Source organism: Pelodiscus sinensis, chromosome 9, assembly GCF_049634645.1.
Source record: "Pelodiscus sinensis isolate JC-2024 chromosome 9, ASM4963464v1, whole genome shotgun sequence".
Lineage (NCBI taxonomy): Eukaryota > Metazoa > Chordata > Testudines > Trionychidae > Pelodiscus > Pelodiscus sinensis.
Window position 1 is genome coordinate 29,106,319 of NC_134719.1, and position 22,649 is coordinate 29,128,967.

Sequence of the window (22,649 nt, forward strand, 5' to 3'; positions counted from 1 at the left end):
CCAAAAACAAAGAAACAAACAAAAAAACCAACAACCCTGGCTCTCAACAGAAACATCCATTATCTACTAGTCATGAAAACCTGACAAGTCAGAAACTGTAAAACCTAGTGACTAATAGCTAACGTATATTCACTGGACATCACCTAACTAACGTGTTTTAGTAGGTATGTCTACATTTCACTGTAAACCCAGGCTCAGATTCAGGTTTGAGCCCAAGCCCATCTACTGTCCAAACGTAATTCTCTCTGGGATAACCAAGCATGCAGGACCACGGCATAGGTCCAAAGTGAGGCCCACTGTAACTCTGGTCCAAGACCTGCAATTCTGAAGTGTGGATGCAGCTCAAGCCATAGATCCAAATCAGAAGATTTGCATAGTGCAATATGGATGTGTTAGCAGAGAGACTCGGGTCCAGCAACTGTAGACCTGCATTTATAATGTAGTGTGCATACTCAAGTATAGGCTGGAAACACCAACTCCATTGTTAAGTACTGTTACACAATAGTAGTATTCTGTTTATTTAAATATGTTTGGATGTTTTCTACAATTTCAAATATATTGATTTCAATTACAACATAAAATACAAGGTGTACAGCACTCACTCACAAATATTTGCACTGTAATAAACAAAATAAATAGTGTTTTTCAGTTTACCTAAATCAAGTATAGGGTGGACCTCCGTGGGCCAGCATCTTTGGGACCTCAATGGTCCTGGATGAGGGATTTTGCCAGTCCAGGTAAGGTCATTTCTGACCCGTCTGCCACTGCCCCCCCCCCCCCCACCCCAGCTTTGGCCTGGCTACTGGTTTCCCATATGGCTCCCCCACCCACCTCACCCCTTCCCAGTCCCACCAGGCAGGCTCGGCCTTTGGTCAAGGCACTTGCGCATTCAGGCTCCGCACATTCAGGGCCCCGCACTGCCCAGCTCCCGGCCAGGAGCTGTGCGGCTCTGTGTGCTGCCTTGGGCCCCCCACGCTCTTTGGCTGGGCCTGAACCAGGCAGCTGTGATGCCATGCACGAGGCTCCTAGCCCTGTCAGGCAGCCCCATTGTTCCCAGCCCCACTAGTCCTCCTCCGGGACTCTCTGGTCCTGGAACATCCATGGTCGTGCCAGACCACAGATGTTGCCAAAGTAGAAAGTCCCAGTTTAGAGAAGTTCAACCTGTACTGTAGTACAATATCTTTACCAAGAAAGTTGAACTTACAGGAGACGTACAACTCTCCCCAATGATTTGAGTCCCACTATTAACTAACTAACTAACATTTTTTAACCAGTATCATCAGCATGTCCTCTGGAATGGTGGCAGAAGCAGAAAGGGCATATGAATGTTCAGCACATCTGGCACATAAATGCCTTGAGGTGGTGCCCTGCAAACACCTTTTCTCACTTTCAGGTAACACAGTAAATAAGTATTGAGCAGAATTATCTCCTGAAAATGTAAATAAACTTGTTTCTCTTAGGGTATGTCTACACTTGCACCCTAGTTCTAACTAGGGATGCAAATGCAGGCATTTGAAATAGTCAATGAAGCAGGGATTTAAATATCCCGCTCTTAATTAACATGATCTCACCGGCACGCTAGTTCGAATCACAGCTGATTCAAACCAGGAAGTGTGCACTGGTATGCATTAGTTCGAACCAAACTCCTTGGTTCGAACTAATGCATACCAGCACACACTTCCTGGTTTGAATCAGCTGTGATTCGAATTAGCGTGCCGGCGAGATCATGCTAATTAAGTGCGGGATATTTAAATCCCCACCTCATTGACTATTTCAAATGTCTGTATTTGCATCCCTAGTTTGAACTTAGTGACTGACGAACGGTGTGTCTACACTGCACCCTAAGCTCGAAATAAGATTTGAGCATAAAATAAGAAAATTGCGTATCTTATTTCGATTCTGTTTCAAAAGAGGCTATTTAGAAATTTGGCATGTCTACATAGCACCAAATTTCAAAATAACACACTCTTTTGAAACATCCCTTAACCCTTGTGGAACAAGGTTTACAGGGATGCCGAAATAGCGTAACCGCTATATTTTGCAATAGTGAACACCTGCAAAAGATGTGGGGTAGCTATTCCATAATACCTCTGGAATCGTGAACCCTTGCAATGTAGACGGATGCTAAAAGAGAAGTGGAACTGAGTGGACTTGTAGGCACTAAAATTTTACATTGTTTAGTTTTTGAAGTTCCACTTTCATGATAAAGAGAACACACTACAGTAACTGTATGAGGTAAATTGAAAAATACTAATTTTTGTTTGTCATTTTTACAGGTCAGATATTTGTAATTAAAATAATATAAAGTGAGCACTGTACACTTGGTATTGTGTTGTAATTGAAAATGTAAAAAAGCATTCAAAATATTTAATAAATTTCAGTTAGCATTTTATTGTTTAGGAGTACAATTAAAATTCTGATTAATTGTGACTGATGTTTTTTGAGAGGGGTAGCTCTGTTAGTCTGTATCTGCAGAAACAGCGAGGAGCCCTGTGGCACCTTAAAGACTAGCATTTATTTGGACATAAGCTTTGGTGGGTAAATACCACTTCATCATATATATGTACTAGTATTGCAAAAGAAGAAAGTGGGTGAGAGAGAGAAAAAGAGACCCTAATAAATCTGTTAATCTCTAAGGTGCCACAGAACTCCTAATAATTTTTTAAGTTAATTGTGTGAGTTAATTGTAATTAATAGCCCAAGTTTAACATAAAAAGTAGCTTTGGTTCAGAGATACTCCTGTACAGTTTGCATGCTATGATAAAAATTCAGTAATCACAGACTCAGTGGAAAATCCTCCATTGGCCTAAAGCAAATTAAAGCCTAGCATAATTCATAAACATGCAGCAGCTACACTTTGTGTGTGTCACAGACAAGAAATTAAGACCAACCATAGAACTCCAACAGTTAGGGATAATTAGAGAGGGCCAGGATGCCCTCAATGTGGGTCAGAACTGCATCAGAGAAGGCAAGAGAAATAGCTAGTAAAAGGTTCCCACACTGTCACAAACATTAATTTCACTGTCTTCTACTTTGTTCTTGAAGGATCTCCAGGGTGTTACAAGCACTGTGAGGGACAGTGAGTAAAGCAGAGTTACCCGGCTGTGAGATGGCAGTGAAGCGGAGAACTCACTGAGGCGGTGGGAGCCATGGGAAGCTCACCCCTAATCTGCCCCATCCCAGGACCCCACAGGCTAACAGGAATATGAGGGAACATCCTATCCATAGGACGGATGGAATGGTGACAGCAGGGCACCTCACACCACAGAGCCCAGGTAAGCTGCCCCAAACCATCCTATGGATGGGACAGCCCTGCTTAAGTAACACCAAACTTTAAAGATAAATAGTCCCACTGACATCAGTGGAGGTACTCATGTGCTTGAAGTTAGGCACATGCTTAAGTACCTTACTAAATTGGCACCTACAGATTTAGAACCTGATCCATTCACAGAATGGGATCTGAAGTCAGTGCAGATCTTAAGTTCCTTACAGTTCTCATTTGAAACATTAGCAATAGGAGTACTGCCTGGCTGTAGGAACAGGCCCTTTATCTGCAGTCATGCTTCTAAGTCAGTGGTTCTCAAAGGCAGCCTCCCAGGTGGTCCGCAGAGGGAACTCACCCACCCATGCAGCTGGGAGCCCGTGCTGCCACTACAGCCTTGTGGTTGGCAACACCAGCTCCGACCAGCAGGCAGGTATGAAGAAAGCAAACACACACCCCTGCCATGCAGGCCACGGAGCTACGTGTGGAGCAGCACCACCGCCATAGTAAGAGTAGCACATCTTTCGGTTGGTCCTGCGGGGCAGGCAGCAGGCTGAGCTGCAGTGGGCTCAGCCAGGCAGGATGGACTATCCTGATGTGTGAGTGGACAGCGCCCACTCCTTCCCTGGCAGCAGGTTAGGCTGTGCGGGACTCAGCCTGGCAGGGTGGGATCTTGTGGTGTGCGAGTGGCTGTGTCCTCTCTTTCCCCGGCAACAGGTTGGGCTGCACAGGGCCCAGCAGCAGTGGGAGGAGACGACACTGAGGCTGAGGACCCTACACATGCAGGAGGCAGGCGGGGGCTCAGGGACCTTCAGAGCTTTGCACCCACTGGGACACAGTCGGGGGGAGGGTGCCATGGACTGGATGACAGGGGGACCCCAATCCTGCAGGGCTGACCACCCCCATCTTGATGTGGCACCCCAAGCCTCCATTTCAACTTTGATCCCAGCCCTATTCCCCAGGGCACCCTGCCCCCCCCATCCCTGAACCTCCACAGCCACTCTGCCCCCCGGTTTTAGTGCCGGTTTTCACTGCCCCCATCTCCCTGCTCCTGGCCAGACACGCTATCCCCAGTCTACTTCTGCACCCTCTCTCCTGGCCAGACACTATACTTCCAGCCTGCTTCTACACCCTACCTCCCACGCAGACCTTGCATCCATATCCCCTTCTGCACCACAGCTCCCTCCCAGATCCTTCACCCCATCCCTATCTCACTCACTGGCAGCCCTGTCCCATACACCTAACCCCAATTTTTGTGCCTATCCCAGAGCCTAAGGGGGTCCATAAAATCCACTAACTCTGGAACCCCAAAAAAGTAAATCTGGACTATGGAAAGCCCTGAATCTCAGTCCTCCCTGTCCCTTTCCTTCCCCTCATGCCATGGGGCTGGGGCACCACAGAAGTGAGGTGTCTCAGTTGGGGGCCACATCAGTGAAGGTTGGGGTTTTTTTGGAGGAGTTTTTTGCTTCTCACTTGGGTAGTCCCCAACTGATTTTTCTGTGGGTCAGTGGCCCCTGCTACAAAAAAGATTCCTCACACCTGCCATAAATAAAGAAAACATTACTACCTTTTGTGTTGGACATGAATTAATATTTTACTTAGTTTATCAAACTTCATTTTAAATAACACAAGAAAGGTAAAGCTCTTAATCTGTTTAATAATTTAAATTAAACCAGTCTCCCTAGCTTCAACACTAGCAAAATGGTTTGGATGTAATTATGTAATTAACGGTGCATTTTCATTAGCAACTGTTGTCCACGGAAAGGTTTATATTGAGCCATGTGGTCCACGGGCAAAAAATTGAGAACCACTGTTCTAGGTATGCTAAACATTTATGTCCAAGTCTTTCAAGTAAATTATGTTGATGCCTAGAAACCATGTAACTGATACTTCATAAATGCCAGATACAAACACACTGCTTTGATTAGAAAAGAGTATCCAGTGCACTGCACATCAATACTTAAATAAATTCCTGTAAATAATTTTTCCACAGAAAAACGTATCCTCGCCTCACAACACCAATTTCCATTATCTTTAAATAAACCATTCAATTCTGGATTGATTCATCCCACTCAAGCAGGAAGAGGGAGGGCACAGATACCTGTAGTTCCCCAGGTGTCTGTTTTCATGCTCTTCTCTGGAAATCTGTTTACGAACTTGCACAAGTCTTTCTTTCTAGAAATCAAGTAAGAAAGACCATTAAAAATGACTGAGTACAAGCCTTGGGAAGGAAAGAGGAATAGCATTGTAAAATTCCTTTATACCAGTTCCTCTCGTCTCCTCTCTAGCGTGTGGCGCTGTTTTTCCCAGTCAGAGGAGCCTGGCGACAGTCTTTTCATTGAGCCTTGACCATAAAGTCTCCTTTGAGCCTCAGCTTTTTGTTGGGCTAAGTTTTTTCTTTTATCACTTGTCCTAAAATACAGATAACATTCAGATATGACTCAGTTAATCTGTCTCAGAGGGGTAGCCATCTTAGTTTGTAATTTTAAAAACAATGAGTAGTCCTGTGGCACCTTAATCTGTGTCTAGACTACACTTCTCTGTCAACAGAGATATGTAGATTAGGCACGTCGAAATTGCTAATGAAGCAGGGATTTAAATATCGCATGCTTCATTACAATAAACATGGCTGCTACTTTTTTCCGAAACGGAGCTTTTTGGAAAAAAACAGCACTCTAGATGCGGATCTGTCGAAAATAAACTCTTTTTCGATAGATCCTGTAAATCTCATTTTTTGAGGAATACAGGATCTGTCAAAAAAGGGTTTATTTTAGACAGTTCTGCATCTAGACTGCTGTCTTTTTTTGAAAAAGCTCCGTTTCCAAAAAAGCGCCGGCCGTGTTTATGCTAATGAAGCACAGGATATTTAAATCCCTGCTTCATTAGCAATTTTGACGTGCCTAATTTACATCTCTCTGTTGACAGAGAGGTGTAGTCTAGACACAGTCTTAGAGACTAACAAAAATACATAGCATCATGAGCTTTTGTGGGCAAAGCCCCCTTCATCAGATGATGGGCTGGAGTAGAATCAATCTGAAAAGCAATATCTTTTAATCGGGACTAGGCAAAGGCTGCATTGCATTGTTATAAATATAGTTGAATTCTTAGGTTTTTTATGATGAAATATTTTGCGCATATTTTTCTGGCACATAGGATAAGATCTCAACATGCAATTGGACTTGCAGAAATGCAGAACCCCAGTAAATTTAATGTGACTCCTTGCAGTCAGACCTCTATAGCTGTGTAGAATCCCACTGAAATCAATGGGGTATGGCATAGGGATTTCTATGTCTCGCCATATCCTCTTGCAACTCTTTGAGACAAGAGGTACATTCACTATAAAAGAAAGCCACTGTTTTTTCCTATCAAATACTCTATGTTATAGATCTTATAGTTAAAGAGAAAAGATAAAAAAATAAATACTGTTTTAGAGTGAACTCTGTGGTAACAATTTTTATGGCTGTAACAATTCTAACCTTTTAAGTGTACTGTATTAATTTTGTGGAACACCCAATGTGCAACACTGATCTTAATTACTGTCTTTGGGGTTTACAACTGAAAACTGCATCATTTCTTTCAGTGTTCCCCCACTCTCTCTTCTGGTGTTAGTAGAAATGGATTACAGCTGTGGAGGATGCTGCCACCAGAGCAAACTACCAAAGCAACGGTGTGCCCATCCAAATGCACTTGCCATCCACACTCTGAGGCCTGAGAGAAAAAATATTCAAAAAAAGAATCAAGAATGATAACCATTTTTTTTTTTTGGTAATGCACACTAATGAGGAGTGAATTAAAGTTGAGACATGTACACATAGTAAAAATGGTAAAAAAGAGAACTTTCCCATTCACACAATTTAAGATTAGGGATAAAAAATCCTGTTTAATTTAATTGGCTGCAACAAGGGCTGCAGCAGGGAGGGGGCTCATCCTGGCCTGTCACGGACAGGGAATGCTTTGGCCAGCTGGCAGGAGCAGCCCCTGCCTGCATTTGGCCCCATGACACTGAAACAGCCTCATACCTGTGACAGGCAGGGTACTGTTCCAGCCTCTATCGGTTAACTGGAATCAGAAAGCTTCACCATTAAGGATGAGCCTTACCAGTTAACCATTCCTATTCCTATTTAAGACTGGTAACAAATTTCCAATACTGCACATATCACATGATTCTCCCACATTAAATAGGGGAAGGAAACATCAAACTCCTATAAAGAATGTTAGGGTGAGGATTAAAATACAAGTTTACCTTATATTGAGAAGCTTTAGTGCATTTAGTAGAACACCTTTTTTTACATCATAGTCTATTTTTTGGTCAGTTCCAAAGCTTGGGGCTCGATTAATCTGAAAAATTGAAACACAGATAATACAAGTATGTTTAACTTCAATGCATGATACACACATTTTTCATAAAGCCTTTTAAAAAATCTGACATGCAAATATTTAGATTAATAGAATAAATGTTAGGAAGCTAATATCATGAAAAGTGAAAGAGAGAACATTCAAAATTAAAGGAGAGATACCATTCAATCAGGAATTAAAAGAAAAACCATGAAAAGTAATGAAAACATGGTGGGGAAAGTGTAGCTATGTTCTTTTTAGAGATCTCTCATTCAAGGATTTACTAGGCTCCAACGCCTGACAGTAGGTTTGGGGGAGGGCGAGGGGAAGATAGGGTGAGTGCTTTTCCAGGGGCCCAGCAATTCCACCAGCTCCCCTGCTAGGCACAATCCTTCTTAGACCAGGAGTTTTCAAATTTTGGGTCGCAGCTTGTAAGGCCAACTGCTAGCTGGCTGCGAGGTGCTTTTGTTTACCTGCACCTCCACAGGTACAGGCGATCACAGCTCTAGGCCAATGGGGGCTGTGGGAAGCGGTGTCCCAGTGTGCACTACTTCCCGCAGCTCCCAGTGGCTGGAAACTGCAATCCACAGCCAATGGGAGCTGCAATCACCCAGGACTGTAGAGGCACAGGTAAACATGCATCTAATGACCAGCTATTTGTATGCTTTACAATCCACCACCCAGAGTTTGAAAATCCCTGTCTTAGGCTGTCTGATAGACTCACCTCCTATGGCAGCATGAATCCCAAAAGAGCTTTATTATTTAGAGCCTTGATAGAACAAACACTTACCCACATACTGTACTTAACTTTAAGTATGTGGGTAGTCAATACTTCAATCATGAAGATAAACATTGAAAGAAGTGGAGCCTTACTCAGTGGGCCTGTTGGGGCAAAGATAGAAATCCAACCCTTACACATCATATTACTTGTCACTCAACAAGACATATGCCTTTTAAATAAGATTTTATGTATGTTGAATATTTAAAGTAAAGCTGCACTGATTAGATGTGTCTGGATAATTTAAACACAGAGTAGTTTTTCAAGTCACATAGCACATAGAAATAGCCCACACATATGGGAATGCATGTGTGCTAATTGGGAACATGACATGCAGAAATTCATGCTGATTTTTAGAACTGTGGGCCTTCATATACCCCTGTTGTTAACATTTTAGATAACAGCAGCATTCCTGCAGAGAACATGAGAAGTAATTACAGTATGTTCTACTATTTACAATATCTTATATCCTATCATTTTACCTGACTAATGTAATACTAGTGAATAATATAGCTACACAGGGATATATTTAACATGTTAATATATAAAAGACATTATTATAAAATGGATCTGCACTCTAATTAAGGTAGAATGGGAAATCCAAATACACTGATAACTAACTCTTGATTTAAATGATTTCTTACAAAATAGGGATATGGAAGAAAAAGGTTTGCAGAAAACCTGAACAAACATAACCATATTAGTTGTGTTTTATGAAATGAAAAGGCAGTAGATGGGTTTGTTATTATAAGGGACACAGTGTACAAAACACTACACTAATGTTTCTGTACTTATGTCTACACAGCATTTTGGACTGAGCCTCCTAGTCCAAATTAAGAGGTGTGGGCTAGTGGGACACACACTAACATTCAAAAAGTAGTTCATGCTTACCAAAGGGCTAGAAAACTGCTCCTTTCACTTTTTATAACCACTGGATAAATATCCAGAAGCAGTCAACAACCCAAGAAGACTCCAAAATTAAGAGACAAAATCAAAAGCCAAGAGACCAAGTTTACTAGTCAGTTTGAAATGCACTGCCTACATATCTTAATGCTACTATGAAATGTCTGGCAGTAAAATGGGTGCTGCCAAGAACAGAGGAGCAGAGAGAGCAACGGAAAGAAAAATTATGGGGATTTCAATATGTCCTGACTTGCCAATGAAGAGATCAGACAGCAGAATGGAGGCTCTGGGTTACTGTAAAATTCCTGAGCTTTGTTACTGCATGTATTTAAAGATGGAAGAGACCTAATATAGTGATTTCTAAACACATAGTTCAGATCTGCGACTGAGTGATGCCCCCGAACTTCAAAGGCAGGATGCCAACTAGGGCTCCAGATGGTTTCAACAAAAATACCGGGCACACTTGACATTACATCACAATCTACATTACATCTTACTGTATTTAGAAAATACCGGACATTTATATTTTTTCAATTTGTTTCCCGAACAGAAAGCTCAAATACTGGACTGTCCAGTTTAAAACCAGACACCTGGCAACCGTCCACATGACACTATACTCAGCACCATTTTGCTGATGGCTGGGCTCTTATCCAAGTTCTGCTCATGAAACTAATTTCGAAGCAGCTCTCAATTTAGTTTCTATATACAAATGTAACATTTCAGAGGTCCTGCTGATTGCTAAGTGCTGGTCTGAGGCTTGTTTTACACTAGTACCTTATGTCAGTATAAAGTATGTTGCTTTACTAAGCACCACAGCTGCTCTGCTGTAAGTACAGACAAGCCCTGAGGAAGTAAACCTCCCTGTTTAAGTAGTCCTAAGCCTCTCCCAATGCATTAACAGGCCTTTAGACTCCATGATGATACCTTTTCTGGGTGCCATCCAATAGCTGACAAGAAAGAACTAAATGGAAAATCAATACTAGTGTCTTTCTTCAAGGCAGAGATTGTCAAGAAACCCAATCAGGGAATGAAGTGACTGAGCTCAGCTAGCATGAATTCTTCAGTAATAGGGAGCTAGAGGAAGAATTTGACTGACTCTGCATTTGGATGGATCTATGAACCATTTGGCTTCAAAAACCCTTTTGGCCTACTTTGAACAAACTCCCTAACTAAAAGTTTTATACTGTTTTTCCTTCACCTTTTTAAAACTTGTCTAATCTGCCCAGGTTCTGCTTTTATTAGCACCTTTCTTGGTGGGTCATTTGTACAATAAATGTATTAGTGCCTAATTTATAAATAGATTCATCCCACAAAGAAGCTAGCCATGTCATACTCTAGAGGCAGACCATCACCAAAGCAGATTTGAACAGTCAGCATCCAAACTAGATTATAGTCAGAAAACACATTGGATTACATGCAGAAGAGAAAAACTGGTAGGTGAATAACTGATGTACACAAACAAATTAATGCTTAAAACAGTCCAATATGTTAAGACATACTATAGATTATAAAAACACAATCCTACGCTCTGAAAAACTTGTTTAATATTGATGAATTCTTTTATTGCTTTGAATTGTAAAGTTACTGAGCTTATTTCAGAGTTGTCAGTGTGACTTTGTAATTCCTCCAGCTGAAGTCCTCAAACTTTGTTCCTACAACCAAAAGTTGCACAAATGTTGTGCATACATTTGGACAAGTCGTGGGTACACAATTAGATTCCAGTTTTATTGCCACACATATTATATAATTATTTACTTAGCATTAAAATGAAAATAATAGCACAATTGCCAAATCTGTAATTACTAATATAGATAACTTATAGCTATTTATACTACCTAAAAATCTCATCCATGTTTTCTTTTGCAAAGAGATCTGATTTTACAAGATGAAAGGAATGGTTTTTAACATCTGACATAGGACACTAGGGCTACGTCTACACTGGCCCCTTTTCCGGAAGGGGCATGTAAATTTCAGCAGTCGTCGTAGGGAAATCCGCGGGGGATTTAAATATCCCCCGCGGCATTTAAATAAAAATGTCCGCCGCTTTTTTCCGGCTTTTAAAAAAGCCGGAAAAGAGCGTCTAGACTGGCCCCGATCCTCCGGAAAAAGCGCCCTTTTCCGGAGGCTCTTATTCCTACTTTGAAGTAGGAATAAGAGCCTCCGGAAAAGGGCGCTTTTTCCGGAGGATCGGGGCCAGTCTAGACGCTCTTTTCCGTTTTTTTTATAAGCCGGAATAAAGCGGCGGACATTTTTATTTAAATGCCGCGGGGGATATTTAAATCCCCCGTGGATTTCCCTACGACGACTGCTGAAATTTACATGCCCCTTCCGGAAAAGGGGCCAGTGTAGACGAGCCCTAGTTGTTTAGAAGTCAGTAAATCAATGAAAGCACATCATTCACACAATCAAAACATTGGGGTTGGATTTAGCATCCTTATCAAAAGGATAAACAACAGGCTCCTACTCCCCTCTTCTTGGAGCCCGTTACAATGGAGCTGGTAGAAGACCATAACATGCAGCTATCACAATGTTCAAGTCAATTATGTCACTTACAAATCCATTAGGGAAAAGCCCTATAGACCATACACCTACCTAGCATTTAGGTGTGAACTAGAGCGAGCGTTCCAGCTAGGTTGCCAGATGTGCAACAGTAGGCCTGCCCTAGAGCTCTAAAATAGCGATATAGATGCACTTTAAAGTTTCAGCTCAGTCTCTGCAGTATAGAGAGGCTTGCTCCCTATTGTTATTTGCTAAAAAGTGCCAAACACAACCTATCAACTATTTTGTATCTTTCAACCCCCTTAATTTCAGTGGAAGTTGACAGCTGACTGCAGGGAGCAGTCAGTACTCTATAAAATCAGTCTTCAAAAAATGCTCTCTCCTCAAAATGTCAGAATGTTATGTAATATCTGGCAGCAGACAATTTTTCATGCCTAAAAAAGAATTATCTTTCTAAATTACACTGGTATAGTGGCATCCATCAATATACCATTAAGCATTTTGTAATATTTATCTTTTTTTGCAAAATACAGGTCTGTTCAAATATATGAGACACAAAACCCAAAAAGCTCATGATACCATCTACATGTGTTGTTAGTCTTTAAGGAGTTGCTAGACTATTTGTTGTTTATAAAGTTTTTCCAGTTACAGACTAACTAGGCTACCCCTCTGAAGCCAAAAAAGATGTTCCTGGTTTTCATCCACTAGGTGGTGCAATGTGGTTTGCTTCAAGGCAGTCTGAAGGAGTTGGCACTCTTCCACATGCAATTTCTGTAAATTTTGCAAAGGTCACATTAGTCAAGTTTAGGCAGGAGGCTGTGATTTCTGTTTATTTTTAGAATAATGAATGCTAGGAAGATACGCCCGACTAGATATTTGTGCTCAAGAATATTTCAAATAACTAACTGGGGGATGAAACAGAGACAACCTTAATTTGAATTTTGTGGATTTAAATATCACTTTTAAAAAGTTACATTAAAACAGTGTTTGTGACTGACTCTGTTTGTCTTCATGCAGACCTATACAAAAATGAAAGTATATTTGTCTATTTTCATGGAAATGGACCAAGAGAGAAATAGTGCATTTTCTTCTTTCATGGAACAGAGCTAGACAACCAGTGAGGAAGGAGACTCAGAAAATCTGCATTCTATTCCTGGCTCTGCCACTGACCTGCTGTGTGACCTTGGATAAATCACTTCATCTCTGCTTTTCTTTATACCTTTTATCTGCCTTGTATTTTTAAACTATAAGATTCTCAAAGGCATTTAGTCACTACCACCCATTGACTTCAAAAAGAGTTAAGTTCTAATACCTTGAGGGTCTGGCATAAAAGTTCTCAGGAGCTAGGAATGTCTCCAACTGTATTTAGGAACAGTGGCTAGTACAATGGCCCCCCCAACATCGGTTGGGACCTCCAAATGCAACTGTAATATAACTAAATAATCTGTACTATATATGGCATACTGTTAGGATATATTTCTGATCACACATCAGCTGAATCCTTTCCATCTTTTGTTTATCTCTCTTTTTTATTTTAAGAGCCAAGTCTATTTTATTATTTTAAAGAATTAAGTTAAGCAAAGTAGTTTTAATTAATATCTTGCTGGACCATACAGAATGTATCTTCATCTATCAGTGCCCAAGATTTTCTACAATACTTACCTACCTTTTGTGAACTGATTCTGTTTAAACATTGGAAGTATAGTTCTGTTTTGAAAAGTGACTATATAAAAGTGGATCCTTGTCACTAAATGGGTCTGCTCTCAAATTCCAGTTCAGCAAGTTGCTTAAGCATATACCTGACTTTAAGCACATAGATAAACCCACTGAGTTGAATGTTTAAGGTTGGGCATATTTTAAGCACCATGCTAAGCTATGGTTCCTGTGTATTCACAGTCTGACTTGGTAATTTCTTTTAGTCATCAAATTTGTATTACTTTTCACTCCCATTGGCTCAGCAGAGCCATTACAGCTAAGGAAAGATGAGATTGGTTCTATTCCTTCTGCTACATCTTAAACAGAATAGTTCAATGAATTCTAATCACCTATACCTGTCCAAATCACCTAATAGCAATAAAGTTCCAAAATCTTTATTGAGACCGTAATTGGAAAGCAATGAAGGAAAGGTGCCTTTGGAACATTAGCATAAGTGCAAGGGTACTTAGGTATAACTCAGGGCAAGATTTAAAGATGAGCAGAAAGATGACCCAGTCTATTTCTGCAACCCCAAAGAACTCACTATAAAAACCAAAAACTGGTATCCTTGCAAATTCAGCATATTGTATATAGAAACCAATGAAGCACAAAACACTTAGATCCTCACCTTGCCATTTCAGCCACTTTTTGGAACAGAACTGCACTCTATGTTCTTTATTTGAAATGAAGTTAATAAATAGTATGAGATGAATTTAGCTTGCACAATTCAGCTACATGCCTTTCCAGAACATCAAGGAGGAAACACACTGCATAAAACAGTTTTTGACCTCATCTGTAGCTTGTTCTTCAACGTGTGTTGCACAAATCCAGTCCGTTTCAGGATGTATGCATGCCCAGTGTGTCATGGTTACCCATTTAGTAGTTACCCATCAGGGCAGCATATCCTCCCTGAGCCACTTTCTCCTACTGTATGATAGTTTGAAGGACAGGGCCATTCCAAACCATTTTCAGTTCCTTCTTACCCCAAAGATTCTGATATAGAGGGGAAGGAGGTTGCATCATAGCATGGACATGCACAACACAACTTGTATAGCAGGTACAGAACAGATAAGTAATCATTTTTTCTTCTTCAAATGATTACACAGTGTCACAAGGATGTCTCTTTAAGGGAGTCAGTGCCCAGCCTACCTTTGAGGATTATGCTGAAGGGAATGAGCCAACCCAGGCCAGCTGGGGATAATTAACTGCTTAAGTAGGTGGAGGATGTTACTTAAATAACAATCAGGGAGCTCCAAGGGAGCCTGAACTAGGCAAAACCTCTCAAGGGCAAGTGTCCTGATACAGAAGCTCCCCAGGCTACAGAGAAGCCTGATGTCTAGAAGGGGACTAGATTGACAGAACCTAGAAACATTTGCTTTGTTCCAGACATATGTCCACTCCCCTTCAGGTGACTCACAAGCAATTCAATCCAGAGGCTGAGGAAAGAGTGAAGATCTGGGAGGAAAAGCTATGCCCCAGGGGTTCCAGCAAGGCCATGGTTATGGCATTGAACCCCAACCACAACTGCTTCAAGTGCACAACACCTGTTGGAAGGACAACGTTGACATCTGAGAGCAAGGGACATAAAATCTAAGCTTAGATTCTGAGGAGGACCCTGAGTTGTCTGATAATGGTGGTGCTGTGCCATGCAGTGCCAAAGTCCAGGGGCATCTCTCTGGAGATGCTGGCACCAGGATCAGAAAACTGGGTTTATCCCGGCACTGCACCATTGAGACAGCGCTGTACACACTGGAGATTTAGCTCCTCCCCTAATACCAAGAGCTGATCTTGTCTCTAAAGTAAGTCAAAACATCCGCCTGAGGATCTGCCAAGGCATGTTTCCTAGACCATCTGACAGTCTGGCACTGAGAGGCAGAGTAGGTCCTGTGCTGCTCCATAGGCCTCCAGCATTGATGGTGTGGAGGAATTTTCTTTGGTGCTTTTGTGGCATTAAAGAATTTGGCACCATAGCTGACATCAGTGTCACCAGACCAGGCACCAGTGCCATAGTAGATGACCATTGACAAAACATCAGTACAAGGGAGTCTCTTCCTGGAGGATGCTCTACCCTGTCCTCCTCAGGTTTACTGGTGGGCAGTACCAGAGATAAATGATCTGATCTTCTTTACTTTTTTCTTGGCCCAGAGAAAGGGATCAGTGCTGATGTTCAGAAGCAACAACCACAAGGGAACTACTCACTGATGCTAAAGTGCACTATAACTGCCCTGAGAAAGAAGGCTCAGAAGGTGGAAGCAATGTGGGCAACCATGAGCATGTGGCACAGTCTTTCTGTCCTTTCTGTCCAGGGTTTAAAATCCCTGTGAATCTAGGAGTGGAATGTTTCCCTCACTGAGGCACTTCAGAAAGGTGTGATGAGAGTCACACACCACCATAGATTTCCCATAGCCAGCTATAGCCCCTCAGGGCTTGCGGAGGGGCTCTTCCCCCTCCAGGTCAGTGGGTGGCTACTCCACCTCACTACACCAGCACACAGCTTAAAACCCAAATGCTGAGGCATATTCCAGTACCATGCATAAAAGGGAACCAAGGAGCCAAGAAAAACAACAAAAAATCCCTACACTAATCTGACACTAACATAAGCTTAGTTATTTATAGAAAACAAGAAAATTTCCCCGTAAAAGGAGAAACTTACTGAAGTAAGATGTACTCAGGCTACTGATCACAGATGGTAAGAAGGAAATGAGGTGAAGGTTGAGGAGGCTATGCCATTTACATCTTCATGTAGCAACTTAAAGCAGCTGAAGCACAGCCCTAATGGGTACCACTAAAGGAGAAGTCTCGGACTCTGATACACGGGGCATGCACGCACATGAGATGGAAAGGACATGTACAGTCACTTGAAGAACAACTTATTTTTTTCATTTCAAAACTATCACAGAAATGCCATCAGTCTCTCCAGAATTTCCAGGGAGTATTTACTGTCCTCTTCTTCAGTCAGAGAGTCTTTCAATGATTTGATCTTAAAAACATACCTAAATTTTCTATGCCTTTGATACATTATATTTTCTACTTTTGGGTACATGTAATGAATGTTGTTGCCTCATTGCATAGTGCTCTGAGTTCTCTATTTCCTTTAAAAGAATGCTAGAAAACCTAAAATTTGCTCTGTTTTGGTTCAAAGGCCCTCAGAATCAGAACAATGCTAGAAAAGGGCCTCTGCTCAGTATGCATTGTTAAGACAGCAGGATGTTCATATCTACAACACACTTGCTCTCTGAAGTGGTGAGTTGGATTTATATGAATGTCAATATCTAGCCTACTCTCAAAACAGAAAGCACAGCTTGATGTGAATGGATTACCATTGAGACTACATCTAAACACGGATCTAGGGAAGTGATTCTCTAGCTTGTATAGGCATACTTGTGCTAACTCCCTTGAGCTAACGCACTAAAAAGAGTAGAATAGTCATGGTAGCACAGGCAGCAGTGAGAGGTAGCATGGGCTAGCTGCCTCAATACAAACTCACCTGGATCAGATGGGAACCTACTCAGGGCAGCTAGCCCATGATAATACTCTCAATGCTAATGAAGCTACATTATGCAGAGTGCGAGTTTAGCAACTTTTAGCACAAGAATGTCTATTCAAGCCAGAAATCACTTGGGGTATGTCTACACTAGCTCCCAGTTCGAACTAGGGAGGCTAATGTAGGCATTCGAAGTTGCAAATGAAGCCCGGGATTTAAATATCCCGGGCTTTATTTGCATCTTCCTGTCCGGGCACCATTTTTAAATCCCCTTAGTCCAAACTAACTGCCCACGGCTATACACGGCAGTCAAACATTAACTTGAACTAAGTCCTTAGTTCTAGTTAACTGTTACACCTCATTCCACGAGATTGGAAACCACAGATTTGGGTTTGTTTTTTGTAAGCATGCACAGCATTAACTTTGTAATTCAACACTATGTTTAAGTACACCAAATTGGAGACAAACAAGTATTTGAATAATCAAAGCTAATTTTTCAGGGCTATAGAAAAATGCAGAGTCAAATTTTCAGCGATGGAGCTGTAAGAAGAATCACAGCCCCAAGCACCTCAATTCCTCATGCTAAGCTGGATCCCTCTGGCAGGTCTGGGAGCCATATAGAAGGCAGAAGTACATCAGTACCACAGGACCCATGCCATTCCCAAAGGGAGAGCCAGAGTGTGTCCTGGCGACTAGCAACATTAGAGTCCTCTCAAAACCAAGACAGTGGATCTGCCCCCATATTTTTTGAATGTTGGTTAATGTTTCTTCTTTTCTGGTAACACCCCTGGGACCGCATCCCAAAGACCCTACCCTACCCACTGCTTCCTAAAAACCTGCCAGAGGAGAGGTGAGCTGAAGTGTCTTCAAATGTTGGGTCCAATTAAGACCTGCAGTGAAAGGGGCATGCAAATACAGAAACAATCACAATGGTTTATTGTAATAATATATGCAGCTGCTCTTGTAAAATAAGCTGCATGAGCTAAGGAAATGTGTAGAAGCTTCATCCATCATCACAATGCCACCTTGGCAATATTCCCAATACATTGGGAAATCTCATAGACTTGCGATGTTTGTGTTTATCACCAGTGCTACAGAGTGATTCACTCCTTTTAAGGAGTTCTTGGCAGAAATGGATGGAAATTGTTATAGAAGGATAAAGGCATTAATAGATGTTGACCTGGGGGTACTGCCAACGAACAGCTGAACAAGCTATGAAATATGAAAATAAAATAGAGCATCTATGACTCCCAATGCATATATATAATACTTCCCTCTAATAATCCCAGTACCACAGCAGTGTTTATTAATACTATCCTATATGTGCACACGCACACACACACACAAAATACAAGGGCAATGTGATTCTAACTTTGCAACTATTATCATGGGTGGCAACCTCCAGAACCCCCATCTTCACATGCACCTGCACTTGATAGCAGACTAGGATAATAGAAATTGCATGTATGTTACTAGTGCTTAGGGGCTGGTGATTTGTATAAACATAGACATTTCCATTTCTAAAATGCAGATACAGCTGTTTCCAGTCAAGGCATCGATGCCAGCAAATTAGTCTCTCTATAGGGAAAAGAGGGAAGGAACATGTATTTGTCCAAATACAGTTATGCCAAATCCTTTTGAGGCGTATGCCTGCCAAACTACCCTGACAGTCAGTGGTTAGAAAATAAGAACTTCATCTGTTGTTTATGTGGATCTTTCATGAAGGGAAGGGAAGCGTGTTTATTTCAAAAATAGGTATTTGTGAGTGTAAATTCATAAAATATTGGCAAGGCCATAGGTAGTACCAACCTGGATCTGCCCCAGCCGGTGGATATGCACCCGGGGCAGATGACGATTTTGCGAGGCCCAGGGCAGCACAATTTCGTGGGGCCCCCCTTTGACACGGTGCATGCACGGTGGCGCCATAGCGCATGCGTGGGGCTTCTTGAAGCACGGAGCCCCTTGAAGCATGGAGCCCGGGGCGGCCGCCCCGCTCACCCTGCCCTATATCTGCCCCTGTATGCACCCCTTCCCAGGCTGTGCCCGCTGGAGCTGCAGCAGCCATGGAGAGACACTTCTCACCCGGCCCAAAACTGCTGCCATGAGAGAGGGCTAGGGTAGTCCTCTTTCCCTGGGGCAGCCTGCATACTGAACCCCTGATACCCAATCCCACCCAGAGCAATGATTTAAATTAAGCATGCACATTTTCATTTTATTTTCAATGAACAAAAATTAATTGAGTTAAGAACCCAAGCAATGCCAGGTAAATCATCTAGTACAATATAACACCAAGAATCCATTATTTTGGAGATGGCATTTACAGCTTTTTTACTTGATCTTGCAGGATGCTAACTTCTTTGATGTGACCCAGCAAAGTGTAAAAGCATGTGTGCTAACTTCAAGAATGTGCAAAATCCCTGGATTTCAATGGAACTCTTCAAGTACCTAAAACTAAGCCATTGTTTAAGTGATTTGCTGGTGCCATAATGCTTGGCACCATAATGCCTAGCACCTTGCAGTATCAAGCCCTTGGTGAATGAACCTCTTCCACAAGAAATGGCTTTACCTTTCAGTACAGAAAACAAAATGGCACCACTAACCCTGCCCACCATATGCAACAGGGAAATTTTTAAAATTTGTTATTTGCAATGGTTTGTTCTGTATCCATTTTTAACATCCTCCAGAGCCCCGCAAGAGCAGGTGGGCCTCAGGACAGGAGCCTTGAGCATTGCTGTAGTTTGGCTTCTGTGGAGTGAGGCTGGTCTTCAGGCTAACGTGTACAGAAAAACCTTAAAAAACAACAAATGGTCTGGTAGCACTTTATAGACTAACAAAACATGTAGATGGTATCATGAGCTTTCTTGGGCACAGCCCACTTTTTCAGATGACTAGAGTTTTGAGTTTGGGATATTGTTAAGGATATTGTTCGTAAAATGGATTGTTGGTAAAAGTGCTACATTGTCCTGCATTTTGGTAAAATGGTAAATTCAAAATGGAGACGGGGAATTCAAAATGGAACCCATTGTGAGTGTCAAACACCTTTGAACACAACACTTTGGCTGTGCACATTGGAAACATGCACAAGGCACATAGACTGTGCACATGTCACCATTATTCTGCACACAGGACTCTAGCTGTTTTTCCGCCTTTGAATCCTTAAATACATCTGTTCCTGAGAGGATTGGGTTGGCCATTTTGTCATCGCCATGGAGGAGAGTTGCTTGTTATACTTGGAAGCAGTGGTGAAGGCCGGGTTTACCTCAAGTACGGACAGACCCTCATCAGGGTGCTTGGACCCACCGTTGTGGCAACTGCTCAGCGTAGCGAGTCCACAGCTACCTGCGTCTCATACCATCGGACAACATTGACTACACGAGGCAAAGCCTGCATTCTGTGGTGCAGGCCCTCTGCAGTGCTTCGTGAGTTACTCAACACCTACACACCTAAGGACTCCTCAGAGTTCCTCTCCTACGCCTATCTGCAGCCATACGTTAGACGGTCCTGAGCACCTGTGAACCTCTGACAGAGTACAGTATTCTACCGTTAGTTTATGATCCTATCTGTACTGTCTTCTATTACATCAGTGGGAGAATGGTTGGATTTATGCAGTGTTGCTTCATTGTTATTGTGTTTTACCTGTTGTGTTTACAATATACTTGATTAAATTTTGAAATCGAGTCTGTGTTTATTTACATCCAAAATCCGTTAGTGATTAGATACAGCAGGTTCCAGGGCAAACCCTCTTCTGGGACAAAGGCATATACACCATTTCAGATCAGGCCCTCTAAATTCTATTTTTGTTAGTGTGCCTTTGCTAACAATGTGCAGATCCAAAATAAATAGGGGAGGAGGGAGGGGGAGTGGGAAACAAGGAGCAGAGTGTATGAAAACATCAAAGGAAGGCAGAACTGGGAATAAGTAAGCACCTGAAGATTGGGTAGGTAAAACGAAGCAGATAAGAATCAAAGGCAATAACAGGAATCTACACAAAGAGCTGTTTGCACCTTCATTGAATGTTAGGTTGATAGTGTCCCAACCATTCCTCATCACGATTGAGGCCATTAGCATGAGAATTGAACACGCGGATGAACTGTAATTCCAACAACGCTCTGTGTACTTGGCTAGTAGAATTGGTTTGTGACAAGACAGCCACTTGAAGACCTTTTAAATAGTGATTAGGTAGATTAAAGTGTTCCCCAACAGGTTTCTGTATGTTTCCTTTTTGTATATCTGATTTGTGTCCATTGATTCTTTCCCGTAGGGACTGTCCAGTTTGTCCAATATATATAGCAGTGGGGCATTGCTAGCATGTGCACAGAAAGCCAGGGTTGTACTCTCATAAAAAGTTGTGGACTTTAAAGTGGCCATAACCTCAGATCTACATCGGTTGTAAAATACAACATCTGGAGCAAAACAGTATCCTTCCCTTACCCCAAACTTCCCAACCCCCAGGATTATTCAAGGGCATCAATTCAATAATAGGGCAGAGTGTAGGTTGTGTGTCACTATATGCCAAAGTAAAAACCTAGCTGCATCTATGCTACAGTGTGTAGCTACATGTGTCAGTTAAAAGGTTCTGGCAGTGGGAAGTAAGTGGGGAAAATCTGAGACTGAGTGTTCTTTCCTGCTACCCCCTCTGCCCACTGTCAGTCTTTTCCTGTGGCAGGTAAAAGCTCTAATGGAGGCAAGGGAACAGGATACTGCTAAAAACAACAGAGTAGATAATGAGGCATAGTGTGGGTGAATAGAGAGCTGTAGAGTAGCGTTTGTACTCACTCTACTAATCTAAGTTTATTTTGTGCTGGGGGGAGGGCAACCCATGTATATTTGGTGCTGGAAGAAGCATGCAGTGTACATATAACGTCAGAAGGATGAGTGTCATCTATTTAATTAGCAGTACAGTTCTCTCCCTACAGTGCTTTGAGTTTTCCTTCGGATTTTCCCCATGAAGGCATAGGCTAGGCTTCACAGTCCTTCGTTTTCTATAAGCACGCTTTACATTCCAACAAAAGTGCTGTACCTCCAGGAGCCATGGTTTTAGTTTCCTGTCCAGCAGAATATCAAATCCCAGTACTTCAAAACAGACACTGTCACTTCCTGGAGCTTGGCCTGGTCTGCACATACGATACGCATGAAGGACGTGTGGCTCTGCTACTATGAGAGTCTTCACCACTAGTTCCTGTGGGGATTTTTCACAAAGTCATGTTACAACTGCAGGGAATGATATCAAGATTTTTTTCATATTCAAGTCCTCTTATACATGCATGACTACAGGAATTGTCTAGACCTGTCATATGTGGTTATGAAAAGATCAAACAAATTATTGCTATATTTTTAAAGCAAATTGAGGGAATTATACAAACAAATCAATTTTAAGGGATTTAAGCATACATTTAATCTTTAATTTAAGCAGATATTGAAAATAGCATTGTCTAATTTTGCCCTGCCTTATATCATATGCAACTCCAATCTTATTAAGAGTTACGTGACATATAGGACACAACAAAGTTTTCTCCACATTTATCACTATCTCCCTGCTATTCTTATCACAACTAATTCACTCTGTCCTGCATTGTCTAGCAAAATAACTTCAGTGCTAGCCTTGCAGAAAAATGCCTCTCCATAAGGAATAGTAATTCAGTCTGAAAGCTGTCCTACTTATAAGCCTTAAAAAATATCAAACAAAAATATCA

At 41.8% G+C, this 22,649-nt stretch overlaps 1 protein-coding gene across 12 annotated transcripts in view; it reads right to left on the reverse strand.

Annotated features, from left to right (window-relative positions):
• Positions 1-22,649, reverse strand: part of TTLL7 (tubulin tyrosine ligase like 7) — a 138,810-nt gene that overhangs the window by 44,537 nt on the left and 71,624 nt on the right. For all 12 annotated transcript variants that reach the window (XM_025183193.2, XM_006120299.4, XM_025183191.2 and 9 more), the window contains 4 exons: positions 21,977-22,135; positions 7,506-7,600; positions 5,527-5,674; positions 5,364-5,437 (listed from right to left, as the gene is read on the reverse strand). In XM_025183193.2, the coding sequence (XP_025038978.2) occupies positions 5,364-5,437; positions 5,527-5,674; positions 7,506-7,600; positions 21,977-22,135 (476 nt within the window). The remainder of the gene's footprint in view (positions 1-5,363; positions 5,438-5,526; positions 5,675-7,505; positions 7,601-21,976; positions 22,136-22,649) is intronic.